Source organism: Epinephelus moara, chromosome 8 (assembly GCF_006386435.1).
Source record: "Epinephelus moara isolate mb chromosome 8, YSFRI_EMoa_1.0, whole genome shotgun sequence".
In the NCBI taxonomy this organism is placed as follows: domain Eukaryota; kingdom Metazoa; phylum Chordata; class Actinopteri; order Perciformes; family Serranidae; genus Epinephelus; species Epinephelus moara.
This window is the reverse complement of record NC_065513.1, coordinates 15942523-15965611: the sequence shown is the minus strand read 5'-3', so window position 1 is coordinate 15965611 and position 23089 is coordinate 15942523. Positions and strand designations below refer to the sequence as shown.

Here is a 23089-nt window from a genome sequence, read left to right as displayed (position 1 = left end):
CGGGTGAGAAACGAACCAAAAAACGGAATTCTCCGAGACTGAGCTAGAGACCCTTTAACGGGAGGTGGAGGACTGAAGAAAGATTTTATTTGGTGGCCACAGCAGCGGGATCACTAATAAAAGAAAGCGAAAAAAAGTGGCAACACATCAACGCTGCTGATGCTGTCAGCTGTGTCTGTGGGACTGCACGGACAGTGACAGAACAAAAAAAAAAGTGGTCTGATCTAAAGGTAGACCAAATATTTCTACTCCTTTACCAACATGTAGTTAATGTGTTGCTTTTAAATTTGAGGATGTTTGACATTGATGTGCAACATAAAGAATCACATTTATTAAAGGTGGAGGCAAAAAGGAGTATGTGCCAGTGCCATCTTGTGCAATTACGCATGAGGGTCACCGCAGTATTTATATGTTTCTGGCAATTAGTCTGATCAGACACCTGGCCTGAATTACGGCATGAAACAGTGGTATCCCTGTCCCAAAATACAACGTGTAATTTGAAATACAATTCAAAGGTGAAAGTGTAATAGGCGAACACGTTTCTTCATGCCGGTTTTGTCATGAACAGCACATGTCTAAGTAGGCTGATGAAATGAGTGTAACGGTTGTGCTTAATGGCTGTATTTCGAGACATGATAAATGCGCTGGAAATATTTAGCTAAATAAATAAATATATTCCATGCAGTCACGCCATCCTCTCCCCCTCCTGCGCTCACAGAGTGGACAATGAGACGTTAGAGGCAGTGCGGATTAAATACGTATTTAGAAAGAATTTCAACTCAGGATTTGAGTTGATTTTACAATGTTTTTATGAAACAATTATCACTCACTCCAAGCGCAAAATAAGGCTGCTGGATTTAATTTCAATGATAACGTGGATCTAAGGTGGATATAGCGTGACATTAAATTTGTGTGAGACATCAATAAAAATCTGACTCCACTTCTCCACCTCACCGTCTGGGTTGCCACTTCCCAGTGTCTTCCAAAATGTGCGCACGCATGACTCAGAGTTTGCTTACAGGTGCGCACATTCTCCCGCCAAGTTTATTTTTTATAAATCACAACCTTTGCGTGGTAAGTGGTGTACGCCACTTTCAAGCCCTGTTTTGTGCGTAAGCAAGCTTTATAAATGAGGCCCCAGGAGATTTAAACTGATAAAAAACAGTGAATAGGGCAGTTTCATGACATAAATCAGTGTTGCTCCTTCAATGTCATCGAAGACAGGCCACTAGCTAAATTCTTGCTAATGCGTGCTCACCTACTTTTGTCTGATAACTTAAAATCCGAATGTTAAGGAGGTTTTCACCAGGAGCTGAATTATCCGCAGAGGTCTCTTGCTCTCCAAAACAAATGGACCCGGTGATTTAAACCAATAAAAACACTGAATAAAGTAGTTTCATGTTGACAAAATCAGTGTTTCTCCTATGCTGCTCGTTGCAGCAGGAGTGCTAAGTATGGTGGCTGGTGCAAAAACCTGAATGGCCCTATCTAGAGCCAGTGTTTAGTTTGTCCGCTTGGGGCCACTGTAGAAACATGGTGGTACAGCATGGCAGACTCTATGGACATGAACCAACTCCCTATGTAAAAACAGCTCATTCTAAGATAAGGAAAACACAACAATTCTTATTTACAGGTCATGACACACTAAAAACTTACTATATTATATTTCTGTCCATATAGCCCCATAATCCTACACACTGGCCCTTTAAGATCTTCATTATTTTAGTTTATGTGATCATGTGGCATATATTCTTAAAGAAAGAGAGAGTTAAAGAAAACCTGGGAGGCGAGCGGGAAATTATGTCAGCATAGGAGTATTTGTTGGTTTATAGGGTGTCTGGGTAAATAATGAAGCACAAACATTTGGCCAAAAAAGCAAACCTGACAGCCTGTTACCTTTTTTGGAGGGTTTGCACAAATCTGTTTTTGTGGAAACAAATTCAAGACAACTGAACATCTCAAGGAACTAAATTCTTATCTGGCAAGTTCCATTGCAGTGGATGGAGCTTTCAGGGACAGATAGAGGGGCAGTACAAAGTAGCAAGTCAAACTCTTTTCAAAATGAGGGACACTTGGACACAGGCTGGATGTCAAGGTGCCAGCAGAGGAATAAGGAAATACTCACGTATTTCTTTCATATTATGATAAACTTGATTTCAATAGCTAGCTGATACCGCTTTCACCCTGTCTGTACAAAGACTTAACACCAAGAGGGCGGCTGATTCTATCAAGCATTACTTTAAAAGGCTCTGCTGATGAAGAGCACGAACCCCCTGCTCCATTTTCAGGGTTTTTTGTATAAACCTTGGCTGAATGTGCCCCTGTGAACGCCAAGGCCTTCCCCTCAGCTGGGAGTCATCCTCACTACAATCACAGCCTGTAATGTCACTGCGAAGCAACACAACACCTGATATGGTCTGTGCGCTGATTTTCTAAACGCCGTCCAGGGGATAGGACATAGGCCGCTGTCATAAAGAGGAAATGAAATGAGTCTCCATGCTGTGAGCCATTATAAACTACAAGAGGTTAACACCATAATACGGATCACAAGACACCTCAGCTCCTGTGGGGGAGTGGAAACAAAGATTCCTTTTCTTCACAGGCGCGGACACAAGGCACAATATGCACCAGATCTGGGACATTGTTGCAGGAGCCACTCGAAAAAAAACTTAAGAGACACTGCTCTGTAACTCACCAGGGGTGTTTAAACAAAGTGACACATACAAACGGCTGCACACTCAATTACAACAGCTCCTGGACCGAATGCACCAGACAATACATTAAAACCCCAGAGGTAAATGAATATGAGTCAACCTCACCAGCTCATAAATCACTGACATTCAGCATAATACCTGATAGAAACATCAACATAAACACCAAGACTTGGTCTTTTCTTGTCTGAAAAGCTAAATGAATGAATGTTGGATCATCTGAATAAAAGAGGAGGTGAGCACATCTGGTGGTAAGCAGCAGGTACACTGTGTAATACTTAAAGTTACTTTGCGTGAGTAGATGAAATATGAGGACTTAGGCTGTAATCCTTAAAGAAAAGGTGCCCATCCTCAAACCTGTTCTTGATCCTCACACTGGGAACACAGTCCAAGACTACACAAAGAATTCCAGTCATTAGAGCCAACAACAATGCTGGATAAATCTAGAGGTTAAAGAATTATGCAGAAGCATTTTCCTCTGTTTGAATCAGAGCGAAATCACAGCGTATTTTTAAACTGTGACTGCATGTGAGGTCGTTACCTGGCTGCGGCTTTCTGAGGTGCTGCTCTTTCCAGGCTCAAAGTCGAATATGCTTCTTGGTTGAGGGTGCTGCTTTCCCGGGTCTGACAGCTTATCTACATCCTCGCTCCTGAAACATAACACCACAAAACACACACACACACACGCACACACACACACACACACACACACACACACAACATGGACAGAAACTAAATCATGGCTTCATTGTGAGTGCCTGTAACAACAAATCCAAACTTGTCTGTCCCACACGTTTCCCTCTACTGCTCTTGGCCTGAGTTTGGGCTGGTATTCACATAAAAGACATCACCTGCAGTGTTTATCTGAGGATTAAATTTACTGGGCTACTAGTAGTTAAAGCAAATAGCACATAAGCTACATAAATATCAGTATACTGTTAAATCTTGTCTCTTGATAAACACATCTTAGACTATGTTGTTTTACCTCTGCGTTTACTTTAAACCCAATCTGTGAGTTTTTATTTTAAACCAATCTGAAATGGTCTTGAGTAGTACACTAACCTAAAGGAAGAGCTTATAGAAGTAGTTCCATGTTTTGGGAAATACGCTAATTCGCTCTCTTGCCGGGAGTTCGAAAGAATGAATACCACTCTCATATCTGTGTACTAAATATGATGCTAGCCAGGAAGTAGTTAGCTTAGCTTAGCACAAAGACTGGAAACAGAGGTAAACAGCTAGCCTGGCTCAAACAAAAACCACCAACCACCAACCAGCTCATTAATTAACACGTTATATCTCAGTTGTTCGATCCTATTTGTCACCATGAGCAGATAGGATAATAATAATAATAATAATAATAATAATAATGATAATAATAATAATACATTTTATTTATAGGCGCCTTTAAAAGTCCTCAAGGACACCCTACAAGACACAGTAAAAAACAAGCAGCAATGTAACCATAGATCATAAAGTCAAACAAATCAGTAATATACAGTAATAACTAGACAAAAATCCTAATAATAAAAACAAGGTATAACACCATCATCATAAAGTCGTCATCATTGCAAAGTAATGATGAGTTCCAGAGGCTGGGGGCAGAACAGCTGAAGGCTCTATATCTATCTATCCCTTGGTAGTCAAGCAGGCCTTAAAGGTGAGAGGTAGAATCTTGAAATTGATACGATATTTAACAGGAAGCCAGTGAAGATGCTGAAGAAGAGGAGTGATATGATCTATAGAGGGAGTTCTAGTAATGTTTCCAGTCTTTGTGCTAGCTGCTAGCTACATTTTGAGTACAGAGGCAAGAGTGGTATCAATCTTCTCCTCTATCTCTCTGCAAGAAATAGGGCTGGGTATTGGTACTCAATACCTCTGAGGTAATAGCCAAAATAACCTAGTGCCAAGTAGCTCATCGTCTCCTGTCTAATGATACCTGCATTTGATTGTTTTTGCGCCAGGGGTCTGATTGCAAACTGCCCCAACTCCCCACCTGATTGTGCAAACTTTTTGTTGCTGTCGTTTCCAGAGCCACTTTCTTGCTGGCGAGTCTGCCTGGTTAGCACAAGCTAACACAGCAGCAGTGGCTAACATCCAACACCAAGCTATGAAATGGTCCCAACAAATTCACACCAACTATCACCACACAGTCCTGCAGCAGCAGCAGCAGCAGCAGCAGCAGCTACAGTTGGCGTATTTAACGGAGTTGGCAGTTCAGTATGTTGAGATGCTATCAAAATGTTTGAAAGTAACCTATGGCTATACCACATGCCATTCCATTCACATCATGGGTATTGCATGAAGCTATCTGTTGCCATCAGTATCACTTTAAGGGTGGGGTTGCTACTAGCAGCATTATGTTTTTAACAATAGCCAGAAGGAAAAAGCAGGTTAGCATATTTTCTAAAATGTTGAACTATCCCTTTAAGTTTGAACGCTGCCTCTGTCCCTTCTTGTGCACGTGTTCACACTACAGGCCCAAAGGCTTTATTTTCTTACCCAAGGGAAAAAATATGCAGCTCAGGTTCACTGTAGACTTTACTAAATTACCCGAGGGTGTGAAAGTGACTGACTGTCTGACTGTGCCATATGATGGACTGGCAACTTGCCTGTCTCCTCTACAGCTATGATGTGCTGTAAGCTTCCCCACAGTGACCCTGGAACAGTTGCGTAGAACCAGTGTAAACTCACCAGTCTGGTAGAGCTCCATAGGGTGTTAGTCTGAAGAGATTCTTGTCTGCTTCATTGCTTTCTTCTGTGTCGGCAGATAACTGGAACCCTGCAGATCAGAGGATCAGAGCAGATCAGTCTTAAGTAAAAAGTGATTATGTAACAGGGCAACAATGTGGACTTTGGTGGATTCACTTACGTTCAGCTGACCATCGCTCTGAATCCTCCAGCTCAGGTTCTGATAAACAAGCACAACAGCAAGACGTTTTTTTATATTCTTACTTATAACACTGGCGCACTTCATATAGATAAATCAACTTAAATTTCATACTTAAACATTCCTTTCTCACGCTCTTATACCTGCTTACAGTATGATTGCATTTCTAGTGAGACCCACCCACTCTTAGGAGTATTTTAGATCCTTAACTTATTGTTAATTAAGGATATTTACCTAAGTACAAATGTGATGTCATTTTACTTTACTTGAGTAATTTAATTTAATAAGCATATTACATGTTTTGTAAATAAAAATGTTACCAACAAAATAACTGGTAACTTGTAGCTATCTTTGCTCCAAAATAGATCATTAGTAGCACCTGTGTGAGATGCACTGGAGCAGTGCTCTTCAGTGCTTTGAAATCCAACATGTTTAAGAGGACAAATCACTTGCAGAGAGTTAAAAATATTCCCATAAAACAAAACTGATCCAGACCAGAGCAATCCATTCAAACCACCTCAGTGCTGCGATGGTGCCATTAATCTCACAAATAACAGGGAATGTGTTCCTGTTACACAACATGTAATAGAGACAAATGAACAGATAGAATTAGGAGAGGCTGCGATAAGAAGTTGGATCATTGTCAGAGTTAATAAGCAGAGATGACATAAGACTTGAGGGCTCTTTCATCATGTCTTATTTTGCCTCTGCAGTAATCTGTTTGCTGGATCACCTCGGTCGTACCTGACACTGACAGAGAGGAATTCACTCTGGTGTTGTGTTTGTGAGAAGAAGGAGGAGGAGGAGGAGGAGGAGGAGGAGGAGCGTCCTTACCCTCTGGCTTCTTGTGAATCTGTCTGAACATGCTCTTGTACCAGTCTCTGGGCTTGTTCACGCTCTGGAAAAACAGAAGAGGGTAGGGTGCAGAGGGTAAACAAATCTGGTGAGACAGACTTGACAGACGCAGCTCACTGGACGCACCAAGAACATAATAATAAATAAATAAATAGAACAACAGCAACAGAATTTAAAGCTAGTTTATCAAATAGCACATTCTGCATTTTTGTCTTACTGATCTGGAGGCAATGGGCATCCCAGTTTCATCCACAGGACCGATTCCTGAGAACTTGATGAGCCTCTCCTCCCTGGTGGGGGTCCAGCTGCGTGGTAAAGTGGCAGAGCCCTGGACGCCATTGGAAAGCCCACCTGAGTTACAGTTACAGTGACAAGATAATCATGATTATATTGTTACAGTTAATTATTGATTTCATTTGATGTCAGGTGACGTACACAGTCATTAATCTGCTATTATACCCTACCTCATCATATGAAACCAAGATCCATATGTGTACCACTTATACATCAGCTTGTCAACTGCATACATCCATTACGCTTCAACTGCTTTCATATCTACAGATAATTTTCCATCCTTCAGTGAATGCATGTCAGCTGATATTTCTGCTGCATTAACCTCTTTCTTTTTAACTCATTTTACTGTGACTGACACTTCAAATCCATTCAGGTCTCAGGCCCTCACCTTTGACCAAAAGAAAACGTCTGCAGCTCTAACTCCCACAACTTCCACTGTTCATACAGAATTTACTGACACAGCTTTTAGTGCTCACACATCAGCTGACATGTCATCTGACACTTTTTTCATTTTGAACACTTGACCTGGCTTTGTACTGACACTTACAGCTCAATTTATCACACACAGTTAAACTGACTCTTTGACTCCTTTTAGTGCTTGAACTTCAACTGAATCTTCGACTCCTTTCAGCACTATCATTCAATACACATCTGTCACCACTTTAATTTTAACTGCTATTTTTTTACCTAAACAGCAAAATTTCAGCAGCTGGCACATTATTTTTTACTAAAATGAATATCTATTTCCTGAAAACATATTTTGAGTTGCACAAAAAGACACTCATGTGATGAACAGATTTTAAAAAATCAAACCCTTACCATGTGATTGAGAGGGGCCATAGTAAGATCCAAAGCTGAGAGTTGTTGGTCCACCCCCATTCACCTCTGAAACCTTGAGAAGAGCAGAAATGTATACACATATCAGCATCTCAGTGAGGTGTAACGGTTAAAGCATGTCTGTGGCAGAACATATAGGCTGTGATGCATCGTTTTTCCACAGGGAGGAGCACTTGTTTACTGAATTCTATCCATTCAACCTCAGCATTGCTATTAACACAGCCTCCAGGAAATTATTGTGCATACCTTGACCTCTCCAAATGGCTGCCTTGAGGAGCGAAAAGGGCTCAGAGGAGGCGTGGGGAGTCCGGGGGAGATCACCACCTCATGGGTCAGCTCTGGAGACGTTAGGATCTGCTGACCTGAGGAAACTCCAGGCTCCCTGGACAGGACAACCCGGGAGCCATTGGGATCTCCAGCCACTTCCTGAAGTTGCTAAATATAGAGGAAATGAGAAATATGGATGAACAAAAACAATGTGTGAACTTTGCTCCTGTCATGTCCTCCTGCTGGCCCTGGGTAAACACTGCTCTCTATGGGAGGTCATGTGAACTTGTTAGCTGCCCAGCTATTCTCCAGAGAATAACTGGCCTCAGTGGGGGAGCCTCTGATGAAAAGACCCCTAATTTATTTAAAGCAGGACCAGTGGGAAGTTGTGTTCCACCCACTTCATCATCTCTCTTGCCACTACTGCAGAAAGGCCTCATTCAAGGTGCAGAGTGGGGGCACTGAAACAGGAGAGGACCATTATGAGCCCATTAACTCCCTATTCACCAAGTCTCCCTATTCTCCAGCCAAGGGGTGGAGCCGGGGCCACAGAGGTTGGGAAGGGGCCGCTGATGTCAACCTCAAAGTCCAGCAGGGCTGCAGTGGTCTTGTGGTCTCCATAGTGATCTTTTTACTCCCCCTCGTCCAATGACGGCTAGTCTAGCTCTTCAATTGGGGCGCTATGTATTTGAATCAGGTGCTTTGGTCCTCCCTGTGTGACTGTGGGGGTCATGGGAAAGCCCCTGTGCCTTGTTGTAATGATAAACCTACTATCTGCACCAAAGGCATGTTGTGACACTGGGATGCTTTTATGGATTTAAATGTGCTTTTCAAGACATTCACATTTGATAAACAGTTGTAAAAATCAACATTTAGCATAATTAAAAATGGCTTTACCTGAGACTGCATGTGATCTGTTATGGTCCTTGCGTGACAGATATGAAAGTCTTGTGCCCAGCATCAAAAGTATCTGCAAAGACATGCAAAATGCAAACAGTTTTTATATGAAATTACACTTTTATTTAATGCGATTTAGATATTTTCCAGAGTTCTTTTTTAAATAAAGGGAAACTGACTTGCACCTTCAAGACAGGGTGTCATCAGATCAAGCTGATAATGTATTTGTTTTACAAGTTGTTGTGCCTCGCCTCATTGCTAGAGCAAAGTTTTCTGTGGCAGACTTCCAATATAATAAGCTTATCTTATCAAATGCACAGTCAGGTATAAAGGGCTTTCTCATCATGGTTGTCATATTGCCAGTTCATGACTGAAATACATGACATAACTTTTTTTCCCAACAGGGCCTCAGAAAGAGCTTCAAACCAGTGAGTAGAGCACAAATATAAATACTCATCTTTCATGTGAATACTCGGAATTGATCTGCTTTCTTGTGTGTAGATTAAGAGGAGCACAGTATAATAAGTAGATTTTCTTTATAAGTTTATAATCATCTGAAAATAAGAATCATTATGTTTTTTTGTTTCCTTAGAATGAGAATATGTCTACATAGGGAGCGGGTCCTTGTCCACGGAGTCCACCATGTAATGCTATGTTTCTACAGTAGCCCAGAGTGGACAAACCAAACACTGGCTCCAGACAGGGCCATTCACGTTTTCATATCAGCCACCTTAGTTAGGCCCTCCAGGATAAGCAGTGTCAGAAAAACACTGATTGAGACAACTTTATACAGTGTTTTTACCGGTTTAAATATCCGTATCTGCTTGTTTTGGAGAGGAAGAGACCTCCATAAATAATTCAGCCCCTGATAAAAACCTCCTGAACGTCTGGATCTTAAATTGATGGAAAGAAAAAGTGGGCACACATTAGCAGGTGCTGAGCTAGCCATCTGTCTGCGACAAGCCAAACAATGTCAGAGAAACACTGATTTGTAATGTGAAACTGCTTCGTTTAGTGTTTTTTACCAGTATAAGGGTAAGGTCACACATTAGCGAATGCAGGCAAATGACCATCTTCTGACGAGGTGATGATGTGGGTAGTGCTGGTTGTGACACAAACAGAAAGCTAGCTTGCTTGCCAATGTTAGCTAGCTTGCTAATAAATACTGTTAAATTTGATGTTACATCAAATGTGTTTATTTTTTTATGTTTCATGCCTGTCTCGACTCACTGACAGCCCAGCAGCATCTCTTGTGTGAGGCAGTTTGCATTTTTCATGGCCGATATCATATAATATTGGTTGATTAGACACTGCAACAATCAATCTACACATCCACGCATATTACTTTGCTATTGGTTGAGGCTGTGACTTTGCTGGTCAAAGTTTACCAAAGTTGAACTGCAGGCGATGCAAAGATGTGAATTAGCTTTGCCGCCAGAAGCAAATGTTTAATTTGCCACTCTGCTCGCATTGAATTGAAGTAAGCAGCAGGCGAATATTTGTTGGTATTAATTTCACTCATTTGTGACCGTACCCTAAATTACCTTTTGGAGTAAAAGAGACCTCTGTGGATGTCTCCTGGTAAAACCTCCTGAACAATGAACACTGAAGGGAATATAAGTGGGAGGAGTTTCAGCTGGTTGCAAGCTGCAGTACTCACCACTAGATGCCACTAAATCCCCATAAATCTTACACACAGTACCTTTAACATCTGAAGATTGTTTCTCTTCAATTCGTATTCCGTAATCTTGCAGCATGCCCTTTTTAACCCTTTGAGTCATTCCTTGCGTGGGGCTCCACACAGCCTCCCTGTCATAAATCACATGTTACATCCAGGCAGACTTGTTCCATTATCCCATCCCACCAGTATTCCAAAGAGGGAAAGTTAACGTCACCCACTTTTTCCCTGTTACCAAGGAAAAACCCACCCAAAAAGTGAGTGTGACTCACATGCCTGCTCCACTTTTCCCAGCCATACAATGCCGTAATAAGCTGGACTTGAGGGGCTTGATGATGGAGAAGGTCAGCTACTGAAAGCGGAGACCAGCTCCTAATCAACTGCACCTCAGAAAAACAGATTAGGCCCTGCTGTTTCAACATCAAAGGCATGAGGAGAAAGAGGGGGAGGCCATTTCCGCTCCTGTATGTGGCAGGCACCTCTCATCTACAGTGGCTAAATGGCTCATAATAACATTGTAGGCATAGAAACCAAGGCCGACGTACAGCCCTGCATCCCTGCAACCCAGGCCTCTGCAGGAACAAGGTGTGATGCTAAGTCTTGAATTGTGGTCGAAACGTATCTTGCCTTATCTTGTGGAAAAAGCCATCAGAGATTCGAAGCACACACTAGGGTTAAAACAAGGATTAGGCTATTTTTCCTGTTCTGGTGCAAACTATGGCTTTGTAGCTTGGCAAGAAAGTAATGACCAAGTGTGGGCCAGGCTACTACAGGCTGAGAGCTGCCCAACACAATTTGCACTAATGAGTTTTCCATGTGGCATTTGCAGCTGAGCATTAGAGTCTATAATCATTGTGGTCAATTCCAAGAAAACTATACTCACTCTGTGTCTCTGTGCACAAGGTTAGGAGACTGCACAGAGCGCACGCAGTGATAGAGTCAATGCTCCAGTTACCAGACAACGATGTCACTCCATCTGAGTCATCATCTCCCAATAAACTGCCTTACATAACGGGAGAAATATGGGAACCAGAGGATTGTGTCCGCAACAATACCATTACTGCTGAGACATGACAGATGACCTATCATCGCCCAGAGCAATCACAGCCAGCCGATTATCCATCTAACAACAGGCAACGCTGCAAACGAGCAACATTATAAATAATGGCTTAAAGTAATCTTATTTACAATGTGTCTGACATGCTGGTTCTTATTTACACCGGATCTCTCCTCAGCTGGCTGCCATTCACTTTAAAGGCCCCATGACACTGATGAACAAATAACTACTGTAGATGAGTCATTCACTGGCATTTCATGGAGTACAGTTTCCACACAGGCTTCTCTGATTCAGAAATCCTGAAGAGCAAACAAAGACGCTCCTTTTTCAAGGAAGATACTCTTTTCCATCCAATGAATTTCATATTTGGTGAGATAACTTGAAAAAGACCAACAAATGTGTTAATAAGATGCTGATTTAAAGGGGCGACCTAGCGATTAAGCACACCGTAAAGTTGGGAGATTCACAAGAGACGGAGTCAAAAAATAATCAAACTCAAAGTGGTGATGGAGATATACTGTACTGACTTTTCATGTCATTAGTGTGGGTCAATCTCCCAAAGAACTGGATCCTATATTTCCCATAATGCAACTTAATAGCATTTTAATTAGACTCTCCTTGCTTCCCTAAAGCCTCGTTCCCACCAAGCAGTTCAGTTCAGTTCGTTGCGCATTAGAGCAGTTATTTTTGTGTTTCCATTGTCAAAAGCTGTGGATGGTACCAATAGAACTGTTCCATTACATCCTGTTTATTCATATTAAATTTCCCATTGATTGAGACTGTAAACACTCCAGTCATTTTTTTTGTCGTTGTTGCAGTTGTTCTGAAAATGTTGGTGTGCAGCCCTGTTCTGTCGACAATGCCTGTGAATAGAAAACACAGTGAAAGCTGGATGAAGCAGCGACACAGCTACTATCCAGTAACAACCCCACCTACATTAAGAGTACTCTCTGTGGTGGGAAGCCTAAAGAGATCTAGAGTTTAGGTACATGTTCATTAGGGGTGTAATGATCCATCCATATGGATCAATATATCAATTAAATCATCAGCGATCCAAAGTCATGGATGCAAAGTGAAAACATCGATCCATATCGTCATCTTTAGGATACACTTATATTTTGAAAGCCCGTGTCACTGGCAAACAGCAGCAGGCAGATGGCAAGCAGCCAAGAGAAAGACAATGAGGATATCACTATTTACTCGGGAATAAATCAGCAGCGTGGAAATATTTTGGATTTCAGGGAAAATAGAGGTCAACAGACAAAGCACATGACGTATGTAAACAATGCTGTTTGGAGATAAAAACGTAATGTTACCTGCCTGGACGGACATCTCACTCCACTAACTTCTGTTTGAAGCAACATTAGCTGCTCTGTTTTAACAGTGTTTGGCTGAAAAAATGTGCATGCGGACTGACATTCAATCGTGCTGTTCTGTCAGGAGATGCAATGACTTAAACCACCGGTGGGCAAGAAAAATAATAATGATACATGTAATTAGTTAAGCTATGAGTAGAGGGAAAAAGTCAGCTAGCTACTAGGCTAATTTATGCAATGTAAACATGCTAAAGAAAATAATGGGTCACTAACAAACAAACAATTGTTTTGTCTATGAACCTTGACAGTTATTACTGAGCTGAAGTTTATACCTTTGTTAAACCATGTTGTTAGTCCATGATGTATGGCTGTTGGGAGAAGTTTACCTTCAGGGCTTTAAGCCAGATAGCCCTGACGTCTTGTGAAAAAGATGATGGTTTGGGTTAAAATGAAAAGATTTCTTCCAGAAAGGTGTCTCTGGCAGAAAATGTTTGCTAGTGGAATCAGTTTAAAGTAAACTTTACTGTTTTTAAGCAGTAACATACTTCCATTATTTATGTGTTGTTTTTATCTTTTATGGCCAAAAGCAAAAAAAGACAGGGGTGGCAGTTCTTCTGTAACACACTGTGTTAAACGGGTATATAATATCGTCTCATATCAATCACAGGCCCTTAAAACACATCAAATCGAAATCATATAGTGACAGACTTTGTAATATCAGCAAATATTGTATCATTGTCCAAAGAATCAATTTAATAACATATCGTGATGAAACTGGTGATTTACACCCCTAATGTCGGTACAGGTTACTCACGGGTTCCAAAAGTACTATACCTAAACTGTTTGGTGGAAATGTGGCCAAAATGCCCATTTCCTTCAAACATCTTCGGTTTGTAGCATTTGCTTTTTGTTTAACATTTAAAGTTTCAAGAACAAGCTGTGATAACAGTAACGTTTATAAGTTTTTTTTTTTATTGGACCGCTTCCTTCAGAGCCATAAGTAACATTAAACAACTGTTCAGGCTACTCACAGGCTAAGTAGTACTCCTCGAGATGAGTTCAGTGAGCTTCAAGTGTAAAATCATGGTGTGCCCCTTTAACACACACTTGAATATTATATTACTGCAAATGACAGCAACACTGACTATTGCTGGAACACCTCACTAATTCCCTGAGGTATTCAATTGTTGTTCTTATGTTAATAAACTAATAAAATTCTAATTTGCGTTATTATTATTAGAATTACGGACCATTTATGTCCATGACCTTTTATTAAAAGGTTAACATTAGAATGAACTCCACTCAGAGGCCCCCAAAAAAAAATCTGAGAAGCCCTGCTTCATCGATGTAGCATCCCGATGAGTAAGCTCATGTCATAACAGTGTCTCTGTGTTTCATTTCTCCACGGAACAGAATCCAACAGAGAAATAATCCATCGGTGCATGCATTCCCCTTCGAGAGCACCAAACACAATCCTACCTAATAAGGAAAAATCAGTGTTGATATCTAGTAAAAAAATCCCTGTCCAGAAGTCTGGCTCTCTCTGGGTTTGCTCCAAGCGCCCGATGCATTCTTACATAATTACTGAGACTCAACAACGAAGGCAGCTATAAGCTTTCACATGGAGACAGGGTTTTTCGAACTGGTGGTGTGTGAGTGTGCTGATGTTATCTCTCTGAAATGTATGAACTTTATAGCCCAGGTATTTACAAGTTAAACCCCTGCTAGGTGAGAGGTTCATTATCACCACAGGATCAGCTTTGGGATAGAAGGAAAAAGAAGAGCCATAAAGGGCCCATGTGCCTCTCAGATGATGATGTCGCGCATTTTATTATTCCAGCTTACTGCAGAGTATCTTGTGTTCCATTCTGCTTTACAATCAGTCCATCACAGGATAACTGAGGACGTCCTACATGAGAATCAGAGGATTTTAGTATGGAAATCTGTGTCTCTGTCCCCCAGGAAACTCATCCGGTCTGTGGAAGCACAGGGCCGGATGATACACTGTAAACTCATCTGTGAAACAGAAGTCTAACAGCTCCATAAACATCATCAAATCAAGCATCTGTGTTGTGATATACTTACAAAAGCAAGTCACATTAGTAAAGCACAAGGTTTTTTTCTTCTTCTCCTTTTTTACCCATAAGGAGCGGATGAGGAACCAGACTATTATCTGAAGTTGCTGAGCCAAAGCAGACCTACTCACTCAGCAGCTACAAGGTCAGTGAACTTCACCACACCCCTGTGATTCCTGCCTGTTACAATGGGAGGTTTCCACAGCCGGGAATAGCAACACAACAGTAACGCAATAGTAAGTAATAGTATTGGCAAATCTTAGAAATGAGTGAAATAACAAAACCATTCAGTCTTACTCAGTACCACACACCAAGGATGACAAGTGAACTTGCCATGAGGTCACAATTCCTCACCACTCATTAGTCATTAAAAGTCCCCCTTCCAATGTTCTCTTTCTTCCATAGAAGGACGCATCAGTGCGGACTGTGACCTACTTTGACCTCATCCTCCTCCACATACAGAACTTCTTGCATTGTTCTCCCTAAGAACAAGGCTGTCAAGGTGACCACACATACAACTGTCCCAGTTGTAACCCGTGAACTTCTGCGATCTGTTGGCGCACCATTAGGAAAGTAATGATTTGTGGTCAGAGGGAGAATCAGGTTGTCCATATATCATCAGTAACGGTGAGAGTGTTAAATAAAACAAATAAAAGTGTCACTCACGAGCCGATCTCCATTCATTAGCACTATAGTGTTGTTCTCTGCTCCTGTGTGTAGGGTGGTTAATCATTGACCCCGTGAGGTGGGAACTACTGCACATGAACGGATCTAAGTCCTGCTCACATACATGAAGGACATCAGCCAAAACATGAGCTCGGTATTTTCTTAAGGTGGTCATTTTGTTTGGGTGAGTATTATATTTGACCTTAATCACTCTTTTTCTACAGTCTTCAAAAAGTATAAACAGCATCTGATCATGAAGTGTTTATTTCCTGGATATTAACTGAGATTAACTCAACAGACAGAAGGGTAAAGTCTTATCACTGGTTTGCACGTACACAATGTCACCACTGCCCAACAAGTTGCACAACAGGGTCGTGAAAAACCAGAAGAAATCCTGCCTTCAAAAGTGGCGAGAAGGTAATCACAAGCACATTTGCTGAATAAATAAAGTGGGCATTTATTCCCAAACACATTAAATGAGTCACTCTGCAGTTATTTGAGAGATGTTAGAGGTCCTGCGAGGTTGATCACGCAAACCGTGCTGCCCCTCTGCAACGTAGCAGATGTGCGGCCCATACAAGGTCCTGGAGCCGCAAGTTTATGATATGCAGTTATTGGGGGATACACACATTTATCAGTAGGGAAGTATTTCACCTCCTTGTATGGTGCTCCTCCAGTCAGAGCAACAGGAGGAGTCAGCCTGTGTGCTTCTTGTCAATGGAGAGGCGATGTGTTCCCAGGAGGAGCTGCGTAGCAGTAAATCAAAGCCTCTCTCTCAGAGAAGAGCCCAGCGCTGAGCTGAAGTTTATCAGATTTGCCCTTACAACAAACACACTCCACATCAGTCGAGATAATTCCTTATTTGGGTGGATTTGTAAAAATGAAACAGTAATGCAATGTGTCAGACGAAGCATGAGAAAATACTCACTCAAATCATGGTAACTACGGACAAATCTCACAAATCCTCATGCCTGTCATTTTGCATCTTCAGAGCTGAGTGCAGCCTGTGGATATGAGGACTGGCAGCTGGACCCTCAGTAATATCACAAAAGGAATCAGAGCCGGCTGTGGAAATCACCCTGACAGTAAGGGGAGCCACCAGTGACGACTGGACGGCCCTGATTTCTGGGCATTAAGCTTGAAATCTGCAGCAAGATGGCAAAGTAAATGTTTTCCTCTGACTCTCTGCTGGCAAGTGCTGAGGTCGGTGCACACATACATGTAAGGAAACACTGCCCACAGTGCCCTCTCAATCTCTCTCTCTCTCTTTACTCCAGCTGTAACTCACAGCTGCTCTTGCCCCCACTTGCCAAAAAGCTCAGTCAGTTAACTCCCACATGTTACAACATCAAAACTTACACACATCACATGGGCCAACTTGTTTTCAGGTGCACTGTAAAAGCATCAAGACAGTAAACTCATGGGCAGGTCTGCAGCACTAATCCTGTGGAGCAGCCCTGAGCGGTCAGACAGGTTACTCAACCTCAGAAAAAAAAAACAGCAGCCTGAGTTTTCTACAGTCGCAATGTTTGAAGATCACTCCCTGATTTAAATCCCATGGGAAAGAGTGTACTCACCTTAAAAGTGGCACCAACAAGTGAACTCACACCTAGTTCTGCCTGCCTGGGACGTGCACGTAAACCACGCTGCACACCCTCCCTGCTCTGTGTCTCTCACTCATGAGACTAACCAGGGCACACAATCTCTCTCTCTCTCTCTCTCTCCCTCACTCCCAGCCCTCACTCTGCCTGCCTCCACGGAGGACTTCCCGGTTGACAGGCATCGCCATAGCAACCCACTTCAGCCCCCGTTCAAAAGGCACCCTCTGCTCTTGGTTTGTCAGTTTGGTGGGGGGGCACCTTCTTCAGTGAAGCAGCCCTATTGTTGTGATGAGGTGATATTTCACAGAGCAGGGTTAACCAAAGGGGAATGCAAATAGTTCATCACCTCCACCTAACAGACACTGCCCACTGGCTCCATGACACCCCCTCCTAACTTTATCTCTCCCATCCCTCCCTCTGCTTTTGTGTGTGTGTGTGTGTGTGTTTTTTATGTGTGTGTGAGTGCAAAGGCCAGATCTCTGGCATGAAGAGAGAATAGGAGCTCTTTCTGTTCCAGTAGCTGTGGAAGTGTTTCAGAGTCATTACTCTGCACCGTGTAGTCCAATAGTGACAGCACAAGTCCTGCTGACTTCTCTCCCACACACACACACACACACACACACACACACACACACACACACACACCACTGTTGATGTCAAGGTTGAAGGGAATAACCAGAGACTAAATGATGTTCAAATTATTCAAATAAGGAGATGCAGTATGTGCACAGATAAGTCAGCCGCATTCAAATTCCAACAGGATGGTTGTTGAAACCACGGAGCCAAAAGCAGTCAGAGGAATGAAGCTTAATTCCCAAACTGTCCCAAATCCAACTGTTGCTCTTGCACACAATACTTGCCCAAATAAAACCAGGATTTCCAGTTTGTCTGCAGCTCTTGCCAATAAAGACAAACAGCGCAAAGCCTGAAATCGAACGTGCTGACAGGCTTGTTTTGGCACACGTAGACTGAGTTACAAGATGAAAAATCCAGTGACCTTTTGTGAGACCAAGTCATTGTTTTGCAAGCCATACACAAGTCTCAAGTCTTTGCACTCAAGTCTAAAGCTCTAAACTTTGGGTTTCAAGTCGTGAACAAGTCATAATGTACTCTTTGCCATATGTAATGCCATTCTAACAACAGAATGATAATATATTAAATTTACAAAAATCATGCATGCTTTTTAAAATTTGTATTTATGTGTTAAGGCAAGTTCATTAAAAAGTTACTTCGCTATCAAGCTAATGTTAGCTAAGCATTAGCTTGAATAGATTAGATTAGATTAGATTAGATTAGATTAGATTAGATTAGATTAGATTAGATTGAAGTTGGAAGTTGTTGCGTCTTTGTCTGTAATTTCCGACCCACACATTTTGCATTCTGCAGTTTGTTGTTAGTTGACCTTGATTGGATGCCGTCCAGTTGGTTTAAACAAAGTGGATCTGGGGAATTACATGTTGACATGCTGGGAATAAATAGCGTTAATGTTAGTTGATTCAGGAAATGGATTGATTTGTGGCACACTTTTTGAATAACATACTTTTTAAGGTGTGGGTTTGGGGCAAGGTATCAAGCGTTTTCATGTCAAGTCCAAGTAAAGTCATGAGTCACTTGTGTTAGCGTCCAAGTCAAGCTGCAAGATTGTTTTTTTTTTATTTTGTCAAGTTGAATCTAAAGTCTACAAATTTGTGACTTGTGTCTGACTAAAGTCCAAGTTATGTGACTCAAGTCCACATTTACAAATGCAATCAGCTTTTGTACTGATGTGCACTTTGTGTTATAGCTATAAACTAAAAACAGGACCAAGAATAACATTAAACAGGGTCTCCTTGTATGTGGTACAGCTCCAACTTGAAATTGAAGGTCTCGGTTCTTTTTTAATAATTCAGTGGTCTGGCTTGGTAGAGCGAAACTCAGGGCAGATATCCATTTACCGAGCCTGCGCTCCTAACAGGGTTGTTTTTGCCAAACAGTTGAGCCACTGAACCTGAGGGGCGAGCTGGGCAGCGCAGGCTTCAGGCTTCAGGCTTCAGGCTCCCCTCATAATCGGTGTCCCGCCGGAGCAGACTTTCACCCTGCTGTGACCACATCTGACACCCTGTCACTCTGCAGCTAAATGAGGTAATCACGCAAGAGGCGATTGCAGCTTTGGCCCGGGACCTGACACCTCTCCACACACTGGATCCTTGTTCACTTTGTCTCTTCGCTAAACAAATACAAGGCTTCACCAATGCCAGCTCCCCCTTTTTTTTATTACAGAGAAACATTGTCAGAACATGAGAGAAGCATGATGTTGTATGGATTCCAGCAGACCTTTCATAGGCAGTAAAGGCCACTCACTGTCCTTTCACACTGACTGGTATGTGCCATGGTATGTTACTACAGAGGCTCATTAAGCGCCTGACAGCCGAGTGACTAAACCTTGACATAGGGCTAAGTCTGTTATATAATCAAAAACTACATCATTTGATGACTATAGCCCTGGGTTTATTTTTCTCTGTTCTGAGGAAACAAGAGACAGCAAGTCTGTACAAATCAGGAGATAAAGTCGCCATCAAATGAAGATATAACTGGAGCGAGATGAGTCAACAGGTAAACAAGCATCAACATAACCATGGAGAGCAGCTAAGGAGGTCTGGACATCATACAGTGTCATTCGTACCACAGGTTCTGCTCTGAGGTAGCACTAGCAGAATGTCTCTGGGAAGAAACACACAAGAAACATGGTTTATTTTAGCGGTAAACAACATTTTTCAGAGCCGTGCATGTCCCAGGACTCTGGGTCACACTGTTGGCTGACTAGGACAAACAAGCTCTGGTGTAGTCATAAGTCCTAACAGGACCTGCTGCTCTTATTTTGTAAAGTTTGGTGGAGAAAGAAAAAAGATTGAGTACATCTCTAACAGGGAAATACTCACACACAAAAATGTTTCAAACCAAAACAACAAGCCAAGCCACAGCAGGAGGCAGCTTTTGGACAGAGGTCTGATGATAGCATCTTCTGAACCACAGACAGTAAAAGATTGGCATCTACTGTAGTAACGTCTTCCTCATATCCGCCCTTTTCCAAAGAAATGCTCAACTGTTGCTCAACAACATTCTGAGAAAAAATGACAATGATGCGACAATGACAGAGGACAGATAATCAACAGCCCTGTCTTGTTTGTCTCGGTGGTTTCCATTGATAAACTGATTTATGAAGGAAAAGAACATGATGCTCAAATCTGTGTTAGAGGCAGTTCCCTTTCAGATAAACAACCCACACATCACAACTACCAAAACAATCACATGACAATGACAAAACCTGGAAAACTTCTTTATCTTTAAAACTGTGAATACTTCCCTCCTTGTCATAGTAACCCAAGTTGTACAGTACTTACAAGCGAGTGCAGGCTGAGCAGTGAGGTCTCCTCAGTGCAGAGGAAGTGAATGAAAAAGAAGGAGGGAGCCGCTGCTGCTCTTCTCTCCCTCTCCCTCCCTTTTTCTTTTCTCTTTCTCAGGCCAACAGGGTGTCTTTTATCTTTGGTGAATGATTCAGCGTGGGTCTGAATGTTTGACTGAATGTCCGTAGGCGTGCGTATGTGTGTCTATGTCCTGTGCTCGCATGTGTGTGTGTGTGCATTTTAAAGCTCATCAGGGAGAAAGGCACTCAGTAATAGTTTCCATCCACAGCTGGAAATAATAGAGATTCCCATACAGGCACAGGCGCAGTGGCACCGCCCTCCAGTGTTTTAGGGAAGAGGAGGCGATTTCCATAGTCATCTGAATAAATGGGCCTAAGTGACACATATTATAATAACATGGTCTGTTCACTATCTTAGGTCTTTAGATGATTTAGATCAGGCACAAAAGTCAGTCTGGAGTGCTTTCTGTGAGATCCAGGTGGCTCTATTGGCCACCCGTCATTTTGCAAGGTCAATCTTTACATTAAGGAAGGAATATTTCTAAGTGAAAGTACAACAGCATTATGCTAAAGCCCCCCCACACAGAAACACTCAATGGCCTTAGAGAAGTCTCAATGTTTCCATGTTCAGTTCCAGCACTGGGCCTACTCACCCAGTATGAGGAAAGCCTTGCATCAAAGCCAAGAGAAGTAGTGCTACTGCTTTCCCTTTTTAAGTCCACGGTGCCGTCAACAGATCAGCTGTGCTTTTGAAACTACAGAGTAAGTGCAAAGCTTCTATTAAGCTCCTGAGAGGTTTATCTGTCTGCTCCCACTCCCATGTTTCCTTGTCCTGAGATATCAGTCTGCAGACGCCTGCTGGATTCCTGCACTCTGAGTCCAGAAGCAAGTCTCAGCTCTGCCATCCAAGATAAATATTTAACAGGTTGGCTGCGAGATCAGCAACCAAAGGTCACACCACCTCTCTTTCTCTGGAGTCCATCTTCACATTAGAGCCAGGAGTCGACCACGTCACCCTCCCCAGTGAGACTTTGTATTGCTGTCAGTGGAATCATAGTCCAGATGAGAAACAAGCCATAACAGACATGGGAAGAAACTACTAATAACTGCAACTTTTATTCCATCACTGCTCTGATAATGTATCTATATTGTAAGTAAATGAATCAGTGATGCTGTTTGTTTGTATGTCAAAATTAGAATCCATTGCCTGCAACAAAGAAATGTTCCACCACTCAGTGAACAAGATGCACTTTGCCAAAAATATCGCTTATTTCACTTTCACAGACTTTGTTTTGCATCAGACTTCACATGATAAGCAGTGTCACACTGCCTCTCAGTGGGCCTGAGAGGAACTGTGTAAAGTTTATTTTTTAAATACAGAATACAGACAGATGTCGCCAGAATCACAAACATGCAACCATCAGGCTGTACAAATGGTGCCAAAGCACTCTCAAATCTCATAAAACACAAAATTAAAACATGATTTCTTCCCCAATTCAAACTGAAAAATCTTGATTGGCAAGAAATTAGGTTTATCACAGACATATTATCACTACATATCACAATAACTGCATAAATGCATGTAGAAAATATACATATATAAAGAAAATATACAATGTCATCATATTGAAATAAATGATAAATGAAGTAATTTTGTTTTTAAGGCTGTCTGACACATATTAACAATTGGTTACGCAAACATTTATGCAAAGTCTTTGGCATGTCTGTTCATAGTTCATGATAGGTATCATGGACCACATCCGTGTGACCTCCCGCACAAAAAGGCATTTGGTCTTATACAATAAATTCCTTTTCATGCCATTCTTGTAAATTATATCTGCAAAACAATCTCTATCAAAACAACAGCGAGTCACTAAATGTTTCTATTACCTGAATACAGAGTGTAAAATAGTATGTTTCTATACAGTAGAATGATTTTCTCTTTGATTTTTAATGCTGTCAGATCACATTGATTGTGATTGTGGTGGGATTTCCATAGCAATACAGATGCATTTGGTGCTTCCTTGAACTTGACAAGGAAAATATAAAAAAGAAAGAAACACTCATGATGACAGCGTTCATGGAGCCAGACTTTGGTGTCAGTTCTATTGGAGTCAATGGGGCGAGCGCTACAAATCAACTTTGAATGAAAAATCCTTTCACCAGATTAAAAACATATAACATGATGCTTACTGATTTTGATATAGATATGCTCATTTCTTCCCTTTATTATTGGTCTCTAAACAGCTCATGGCTCTGTCCAGCAGAGGCTGAGATAGGAAAAAAAATCTGCATTTTTAGGTTAAAAAAAAAAAAAAAAACATCAGTAAGCATTATGTTACAATTGTTTTTTTAATCTGGTGGAAGAATTTGTCAGTCAAAGTTGAAACAACAAAGATATGACAGGTTAAAGTGTGATTTGCAGGGCCCGCCCCACTGATTCCAATAGAACTGACACGAAAGTCTAGCACCTCAAACGCTGTCTGTCTGTCCTCATGATTGTTCCTTTTTATATTTTCCTTGGAGCTTGAGTACATTCAGAAAC

At 41.7% G+C, this 23089-nt stretch overlaps 1 protein-coding gene across 12 annotated transcripts in view; it reads right to left on the bottom strand.

Annotated features, from left to right (window-relative positions):
- Positions 1 to 22539, bottom strand: part of sorbs3 (sorbin and SH3 domain containing 3) — a 33114-nt gene extending 10575 nt beyond the window's left edge. For 2 of the 12 annotated variants that reach the window (XM_050051050.1, XM_050051053.1), the window contains exons 1-9: positions 17118 to 17561; positions 8749 to 8821; positions 7831 to 8019; positions 7567 to 7639; positions 6671 to 6804; positions 6433 to 6496; positions 5581 to 5619; positions 5403 to 5490; positions 3253 to 3361 (exon numbers count right to left, since the gene is read on the bottom strand). In XM_050051050.1, coding sequence (XP_049907007.1) covers positions 3253 to 3361; positions 5403 to 5490; positions 5581 to 5619; positions 6433 to 6496; positions 6671 to 6804; positions 7567 to 7639; positions 7831 to 8019; positions 8749 to 8760 — 708 coding nt within the window. In that variant the 5' untranslated portion in view covers positions 8761 to 8821; positions 17118 to 17561. Of the gene's footprint in view, positions 1 to 3252; positions 3362 to 5402; positions 5491 to 5580; positions 5620 to 6432; positions 6497 to 6670; positions 6805 to 7566; positions 7640 to 7830; positions 8020 to 8748; positions 8822 to 14884; positions 15487 to 15540; positions 15580 to 16194; positions 16360 to 16468; positions 16608 to 17117; positions 17576 to 20521; positions 21143 to 21197 lie in introns of those variants that run through there. The other 10 variants (XM_050051044.1, XM_050051045.1, XM_050051043.1 and 7 more) reach the window with 10 other exon arrangements.
- Between the last annotated feature and the right edge of the window lie 550 nt (positions 22540 to 23089).